The 9,268-nt window shown below is 41.6% G+C and overlaps 1 protein-coding gene across 1 annotated transcript in view; it reads right to left on the bottom strand.

The window, feature by feature from the left end:
• The window catches only part of LOC119280413 (protein MOTHER of FT and TFL1 homolog 2-like), a 4,732-nt gene extending 3,831 nt beyond the window's left edge, over window positions 1-901 (bottom strand). The window contains exons 1-3 of the mRNA XM_037561271.1: window positions 687-901; window positions 458-519; window positions 220-260 (exon numbers count right to left, since the gene is read on the bottom strand). Of these exons, the coding sequence (XP_037417168.1) occupies window positions 220-260; window positions 458-519; window positions 687-881 (298 nt within the window). The 5' untranslated portion in view covers window positions 882-901. The remainder of the gene's footprint in view (window positions 1-219; window positions 261-457; window positions 520-686) is intronic.
• Between the last annotated feature and the right edge of the window lie 8,367 nt (window positions 902-9,268).

Genomic DNA, 9,268 nt, shown 5'->3' with positions numbered 1-9,268 from the left:
AACAACGCCATCGTACTAAAATTTGAAATTACACTTTACAATTTGGATATTTCTATTAAAACTGAAGATGTCCATCGGCAATACCGTGAGAGACGCGCAAGAATGATAATATAAGAGTGGAATTTACATATGACTGTTTAATTAAACTTATTGGCAGTGCAATGTATTGTGAGTGTTATATGAAATTAATGACCCGTTTGTGATAAATAAAGTACTGACCTTTAGTTGCATCTGTTCCACCCGGTATGTTAACCACTATCCTGCAGACACAATGAATAAAACGCACGCGGTGAGTGCAATAGAGATCAGTTAATAAATAAAGACGCTGGAGCATGATGATATCCATATCTCCAGGGTGTGCGTGTGTGGAGATCGTTGGAATTGACACTTGTTTAATTGTGAGTCAGGTGCCAAATCATACATACATAGCAGCAGTAGGAGGAGTAGTAGTACATACCAGTGGAGGTACTCCCTCATGGTGGGCTCGCTAGGGCTAGGCGCGTCAGGGTCCGTCATCACCTGCAGCAAGCAAGCATGTACATCCATGGATCACCATGCACACACATATATAAATCACGATCAAGTTCCCATGCATATGAACAAGTGTGTATATCCATGACCACGAGGCGATCGAGACCGGGCAGGTGCATGCACGCACGCATGGCGCCGGCCGGGGCGGGACGTACGAGGGTGTAGAGGTCGTTGCGGCGGCCGGAGATGCCGACGAGCGGCTGGTCGGCGGCCAGGGAGGGCTTGACGTGGCAGCCGTTGCTGAGGTCCCTGGCGCCGTAGGCCACAGCCATGGCCACCGACGGCACGAACAAGTCCACCACCTCGCCGATCACCCGCCCCACCACCAGCGGATCCACGCAACGGGACATGTTTTTTCTCCTCTGCGCTGCTCTGCTCTTTCTCTCGCTCTGCCTCTGCCAAAGGACTTGTACAAATGACGCCGGCCTGCGTGTATATATGGCTTACGCGGCGGATTATTAACTGAGGGTTTTGTCACGGGGGTTGGGACTTGGGCTACCCTCCCCTACCCTCCTTGGCGCCATGCGTGCATGCAGCCGGCCTATGCATACGTACGTACGTATCGGTCGCTGATGCGTGCATGGATCATGCATGTACAGCTCGAGCGACACGTAGCCGGGGGATGGCCTCTGGAAGGAACGGCGTGCCACGTGTGGGGTGATGATCTGGGTGCCTCTGCCGCCAGCGAGACAGAGAATCCGCTGGCTGCATCCCAGCAGGTGCGTGTGTACTGCGCATGCATGTACGCATGCAATGCAGGTGAGCCAGTTGTTTACCTCCGTTCCTCGGACTCATTCCGTCCACATATACAAAGGTCTAATACGAGCTTTTGTGGTTATTTTTTTACGGGGTTTCGAGGTTAACTTTGACAATAGGTTGAGGTATTAATATATGGCATGCATGTTAAACAAAGCATACCATCAAATTCAGGAGCGAAAAGAGTTTTATGAACAAAGCAATAAAAGTATGAAACGCATACCAAAATCATCACGTGTGAGCATGTATCAAGCATAGAACTGAAACATCTATAAATACGACATATACGACTAGCACATGAAAGAGCAAATAGAGGATTGCCGGCGAATATCCAATTCTGAGCCCGGGCCCAGTTCATAAAAAATTCAAAAAAAATCCAAAAAATTTGTGCAAGGTAGATAATTTGGTGCGTGAGGTTCGCAGAAAATTTCAGAGTCTTTGGACACCCGAGTAGCTCTCAGCAAAAAAGACAAATTGGATCAAAACAGTATATAAAAATTATACTTTTAACGGACTCCAGATTTGTCTTTTTTGCCGAGAGCTACTCAAATGTCCAAATGATTTGAAATTTAAAGCGGACATACATACCAAATTATCTACCATGCAAAAAATTAGATTTTTTTTGATTTTTCTAGTATTTGTTTTGAATTTTTTATTCAATGCAGGTGAAGATGAGCCTCGGAGCCAAAACGCCTCACTCAATTGTCGGTATATTAAGAATGGGGTCCTTAATACCCCAGAGTTATGCACATGCAGTAGTAGCCTCCCCGACGGTATGAGGCTTGACTGGAGATAACCAAAAGAAAAACACAAGACCAGATTAATGAAGAAGAAAAGAAAATCTTAGAAGGTGGGATCAGAAATATTGAATACACGGTTCCAAAAAAGCCACTCTTCGTGAGATCAAGGAGCGCATCAAGAAGACCAAGGTTAAAGTTGCCGCCAGAGATCACAAATATTCGAAAAACCAGCCTGGGGACCGGGCAAGATCCTTGCCGGAAGGGGGCTGACTAAGCTCGGCAAGCTCCCCGCCCGGCAAGGTTCCCCAACTCAGCCACGGTTCCACCTCATCGATTAGGTTGTCACTTGTCGATTAGGTGTCGAGCAGGCAGGCAGTTAAGTGAACTTTGTTTAGCATGTGGTAGCTTGCCTCTGAAGATATTACTTTAACAACACCGGGGTCCAAATGATGTGTCGAAGGAATATGAGGTAGATGGGCGAACGACAACGGGGCATGTTTGCTCCTCTGCTCTGCTCTGCTCTGCTCTGCTCTTCCTCTGCCTCTGCCAAGGACTTGTACAAATGACGCATGCCTGGGTGTATGTATGGCTTACGCTAAGCAGGTGGTTAGCACCGCGGATTAACTGAGGGTTTTGTCACGGGGATTGGGACTTGGGCTATCCTCCTTGGCGCCATGCGTGCATGCAGCCGGCCTATACATACGTACGTATCGATTGCTGATGTGTGCATGGATCAGGCATGTACAGGTCGAGCGACACGTAGCCGGGACATGACGTCTGGAAGGATCAGCGTGCCACGTGTGCTGTGATGATCTGGGTGCGCACTACGTGCCTCTTGTTAGAGTAAACCGAGATTGAATGAAAGTGAATGGACCATCAGTCCTCGGTTCTATTGATTCTCAAGTATATATACACCTAAAAGAGATGGGAAGAAGAGGTGCCTGTCCGTCCGGAGGCATCCCTTCAGAACAGGTGCCTGTTGGCAATAGAGAGAGACGGGACATGACTGTTCGGGGTTAGACACATCCCTTTGCTAATGATTGTTCGTTAATTAGCATGTGTCAATTAACAATAGACATGTGCTAATTAATCCACTAATAAATTCCATACACTCCCCCGCTCCTTGGATGTTTCATCATTGAAATCTTGTTGTATATAGATCTTCCATCTTAAGAAATCTTCCATATAATCTTGAGAGTCTCCTCAAAAAACCCTGTGAAACACATATGAGGAGAATGTTGCGGATATGTCGCTAAAACTCCTTTAAACCCAATGAGAAAATAAGGAGAAAAAGATGCAACATATAATGATTATTGTCTCCTTGATAACTTATATGAGAAAACCTTTGAAGAAGGAAAAAACCGATTGGTAAGTTTGGAGAACAATAAATATGTTTGTATACTTTCCTTTTAAAAAACCAAGTGAGGAAAAAATAGAAAGTATTGCATATGTCGCCTCGTTAAAACCTTTTATGAGAAACTTTGAAATAAACCTCATAAGGGAAAGGTGTGCTAACTAATATGTCATTGAAAACTCCTTTAAAACCTAGTGGAAAAAATATAAGGAGAAAAACGATATGACATATCGTGATAATTGTCTCTTTAACTCAATGTGGGAAAATCCATAGAGTTTAGAGGACAATAAATATGTCGTGTATACTTTCTTAAAAACCCCGGTTGGGAAAACAAAAAGTATGGCATATGCTCATGTTGATATTACCTCATTAAAGACCTTGATGAGAACCTATAAAATTAAACTCATAAAGGGAAAAAGAGTATAATATATTGCTTTGAACGAGAGTAATTAAGGAAGATACTCCCCTTGATACTTGCAAATCTTGAAGCCGTCAAATACAAATTCCATGAACATGTTTCTGAAATGTTCAAGTTGGTAGGGACTTCATAAAAAAATCAATGAGATTGTCACAGGATTTGACATGTTTGCATCCGGACAATAAAAGCAACATTATCTTTGAGATAATGGTTGGTGGATGTGGCCCCTAAGGTCTGTTTCAAAGACTTTCATTTTATGGCTACCACACCTAGGAGGAACACAAAGCTTGTCTATGATCTAACATAGTGGGGATCTGGTAAATTTATCCAATGATATTGGTGTCCATATTTCTCTGTAACTGGAATAACACAGAAGATGTTTGATGCCTTGGAGATATCGAGAGATATTCTTCAGTCCCAACCATTTGAATTTGGTGAGTCCCATGACACTAGGATATGGAACTTTATGTCCCAATATTGCATTCTCATCAACTCATGGTTTTAATGGATCTTTCTCTACGTGTAGAGAACGAAGCCGTGCGAGTTATGGATGCATAAGATTTGTCCACAATGAATTTATCCAATATATATTGGATATAGACAACATATTACTGTACCATAATGTATGAGTGAAGGTGCTCGATATTTTACCCAATCCTTCATCTCAAAGTCCGTCATTAAGATGATCATGTACTTCGTCATTGCAGGAGTAATCCATGTGTATGATAGACATGCATGGGTAATCATCATTATAGGAGTAATCCTTGTGTATAAGGAACTCACTTATGTCTGTTGTACCAAAATGTACCGACTACAATAGTTCTATGGAGACTTATTGTTTTTTTTAAATAATGTATGTTGTGGTTTGCATTTCGATTCAGAAGTGAGATTTCATTGGGAACCATCTATTTCTGAATCTAGTGTTCCACATGGATGTGTAATCACTATATCTATCAACTGCATAGATAGACGATTTTGTACTGCCAATGGTATAATGTATGGAAAGAGATTCCACCTCTGGAGAATAGTTTGGTATCTGCGTGAACCCTTGTGCTACAAGACTTGCTTTATGTCTCGCCACCTCATTTTCTCATTCTGTTTCTGGAAGAAAACTGTTGTAGGTATTGCTTATGTGAATACATTCCCTTAATTGAGCAAGATTATTTCTACCTAGATTATACCCTTTGCTTGGGTTCAGTCCAAGTGTTGTTCACACTTTGCCATTGCCATGGTCTTTGGATCTGAATCATTTGAAAGGGTTTTGCAATCTAGTTAAGAAATGTATGTCGACAATTGTAGACTTATGAATATATGTTTCTCCAGAATATATAGTTGATGGAAATATCATTACCCATGGTGACTGTTCGCGATTTCCGATGCGGTTGAGTCGGGTATTCCGATGTCCCGGTCATTGTGTGCACTATGACCTGGGTTGGTGGAGTTTGCCCATCCATTGGTTGTATACTACCCATCAGGTGTCTACCAACGTGAAGTTGACTGGAATTTACTGATTCAGAGGCCTCAATATCCTTGCTTGCAGGAACCTGAATCTTGATGTACTAGTGCCATACTTCTCCCCCCGTTGTTGTGAAGGGGAGTTGAGTGGTTTTTGTTGGTACCTCCATTCTTTCACGCATATTTTGCAGGATTGCAATATTGTGAGACACCTTTATAGTCAGTAAATGAATTTGGCAAGTTATTTGCAATATGTTGCAAATCTTTGAACGTGTGGTTCAGATCTTTGAGTGCGTAGACTTGAGGCAGAAATGTGTTGAGCATTTCACTAATTTCCTGGCATTCTGTATGGTACTTGAAATCTCCCCCTAATTCCTGGAAATGGTCCTCACTAAATCAACATATTGGCCTTAAATAACTACCCATGTGAGGGGCTTGAGGTATTGACGGCACAGTTTAGAAGATCGTGTAAACTTGTATTTTAAAAACCATGGAATACCTGAATAACCTAGTTAATGGCTTGGAAGAGCCACTTCCCTCAACTTAATGCATTCAAGGAGTCTGAGTGGTTCAGCGAAGACTTTAAGGTGTGCGTTCCTTAAAATTAGCTTCTCTATTTCACATGTAGTGCACATAAAATTCAAATATTGTTAGAATTAAGCATCATACTAGTCATAAACCAATGGAATTGCTAATAGTTTTGGTTTCAACGCAATGTTTGGATAAAGGCGAGTATGCCAAGTTTGTTATGTAAAAGACATTTTGGAAAACTATCATGTACGCAACATTTGTGGCGGGTGTTGGTAAAAAGAAGATATTTCTCTTTGTTATCATCATAAGTTTCGCTATGGAAACTGTTTTGACGGACATCTCCATAGGTTAGTAGGGTACGAGTTGAACCGAGACACAACTAAGCATCGTCAATGGTACTTGAGTACCCATAGGGATAGTAATATGACTTGAGTTGAGCCAACAATTACATCATCACGTCTAGTTATTGTTTCAATATACCCATTTCTCTTAGTAAGAGTGGAGACATTTTACTTCCCTGAGTATGGAGTTTGTGGTGCATATGTCCACAATGCACATATAATTTCATCAGATTGACCCCCGTAGAAATTTATATATAGATTTGAAGATTCCCGATATGAAAATCTTTACTAGATACATAGAACACATACAAATGTATTTGTATCAAAGTGTTGATACAATATATTGTGAACTACAATATATGATGACAACAATACTTATGCTCTTATTACAACATTACAATATATGCGAGGGTGCAAGGTGAGCCTGTCGTCGAGGAACTTGGACGGCATCGAACCATACGACAATTACTTCCCCGGATCTTTTCGGTATGTTATGACAAATCTAGTCAACATGGTTTGTTTTTAAGTTAGACTGTCGCTATCTTAAATACACAAGTATGTGGGTAAAACAAAAACATGAGGTAGACTAGATTGGATCCGAGTGTTCACTAGACCGTGAAATTCTCCATATAACAAAATAGGGGAGTTGTACATTGTGCAAGTAGCTGAGGAAATATATGAGAGGGTGCAAGGTGGGCCTGTCGTCGAGGAACATGGACGACCTCGGACTAGACGACAATTACCTTCCCAGATCTTTTAGGTATGTTATGACAAGTCTAATTAACATGGTTTGTTTTCAAGTTAGACCGCCGCTATCTTAAATACACAAGTATGTGGGTGATACATCTCCATCGTATCTACTTTAACAAACACTTTTGCTCTTGTTTTGGACTCTAATTTGCATGATTTGAATGAAACTAACCCGGATAGCCAATGTTTTTCGCAGAACTAACATGGTGTTGTTTTTGTGCGGAAATAAAAATTCTCGGAATTGGACGAAAGTTTTTGGATATTTTTTATGGGATATATAAAAAATACTGGAGCAAAGATCAACTTAGGGGGCCCACCAGTTGCCCACAAGGCACTAGGGCATGGCCACCCCCCTTGCGCGCCCTAGTACCTTTGTGGGGCCCACAAGGCTCCGCTGACCCTAATCTTGAGTCTATAAATTCTTATATTCCGAGAAAAAAGTAAGAGAAGAAGTTTCATCGCGTATTACAATAAGAAGCAACCACACCTCCTGGTCTTCATTGGGAGGCTAGATCTGCAGTCCGTTCAGGACTCCAGAGAGGGGGATTTGTCGCCATCATCATCACCAACCCTTCTTCATCACCAATTTCATGATGCTCACTACCGGGAGTGAATAACTCCTTTGTAGGCCTGCTAGACGGTGATGGGGTTGGATGAGATTTATCATGTAATCGAGTCAATTTGTTAGGGCTTGATCCCTAGTATACACTATGCTCTGAGATTGATGTTGCTATGACTTTTCTATGTTTAATGCTTGTCACTAAGGCCCACTTACCATGACTTCAAATCTGATCCTCTTATGTTTTCATGGATATATTTGAGTTCCTGGTCCTATCTTGCAAGTTATACACACCTATTACATGTTATGATCCGCATACGCCAAGGTGACAATAATTGATATTCTCTTCGGTGATTACCGTAGTTTGAGGAGTTCATGTATTCACTACGTGTTAATGCTTTGTTCCGGTTCTCTATTAAAAGGAGGCATTAAAATCAATTAGTTTCCTTATGGACCCCGCTGTCACGGAAGGGTAGGACAAAAGATTTCACGTAAGTTCTTATCATAAGCATGTATGACCATATACGGAATACATGCCTACATTACATTGATGAGTTGGAGCTAGTTCTGTGTCACTCTAGGTTGTGGCTGTTACATGATGAATGTCATCCAACACAAATATCCATCGTTGATCCAATGCTTACGCTTTTCATATATTGATCTTTGCTAAGTCACTATAAAGCTGCTACTGTTACCATTAATGTTGCTACTGTTACTGCTACTATCAAACTATCATATAATTGTGTTGCTGATCACTCTGTTGCTGATATTTAGTTCTTCAGGTTCGGTTGAATTGATAACTCAACTACTAATACTTGTAATTATTCCTTGGCTCCCCTTCTGTCGAATCAATAAATTTGAGTTGAATACTTTACCCTCGAAAACTGTCGCGATCCCCTATACTTGTGTGGTCGTCAGTGGGTAAAACGAAAACACGAGGTAGACTAGATTGGATCCAAGTGTTCACTAGCCTGTGAAATTCTCCATATATAGACAAAATTGGGGAGTTGTACGTTGTGCAAGTAGCTGAGGAAATATATGCGAGGGTGCAAGGTGGGCCTGTTGTCAAGGAACTTGGACGGCCTCGGACCAGATGACAGTTACCTCCCCGGATCTTTTAGGTATTTTATGACAAGTCTAGTCAACATGGTTTGTTTTCAAGTTAGACCGTCGTTTTCTTAAATACACAAGTATGCAGGTAAAACAAAAACAGGAGGTATACTAGATTGGATCCAAGTGTTCACTAGACTATGAAATTCTCCATATATAGACAATATAGGGGAGTTGTGCGTTGTGCAAGTAGCTGAGGAAATATATGTGAGGGTGCAAGCCTGTCGTCGAGAAATTTGGATGGCCTCAGACCAGATGACAATTACCTCCCCGGATCTTTTAGGTATTTTTATGACAAGTCTAGTCAATATGGTTTGTTTTGAAGTTAGACCTCGCTTTCTTAAATACACAAGTATGCAGGTAAAACGAAAACATGAGGTATACTTGATTGGATCCAAGTGTTCACTAGACCGTGAAATTCTCCATATATAGACAAAATAGGGGAGTTGTGCGTTGTGCAAGTAGCTGAGGAAATATATGTGAGGTTGCAAGGTGGCCCTGTCGTCGATAGACTTGGAAGGCCTCGGACCAGATGACAATTACCTCCCCTGATCTTTTAGGTATGTTATATGACAAGTCTAGTCAACATGGTTTGTTTTCAAGTTAGGCCGACGATTTCTTAAATATACAAGTATGTGGGTAAAACGAAAACATGAGGTAGACTAGGTTGGATCCAAGTGTTCACTAGCACCGGCGGAGCTATGTGCATTCCTGCAGGTGCCA

This window comes from Triticum dicoccoides, chromosome 3B (genome assembly GCF_002162155.2).
Source record: "Triticum dicoccoides isolate Atlit2015 ecotype Zavitan chromosome 3B, WEW_v2.0, whole genome shotgun sequence".
NCBI classification, from domain to species: Eukaryota; Viridiplantae; Streptophyta; class Magnoliopsida; order Poales; family Poaceae; genus Triticum; species Triticum dicoccoides.
Note: the sequence above shows the minus strand (reverse complement) of the source record. Positions and strands in the feature narration are given on the sequence as shown.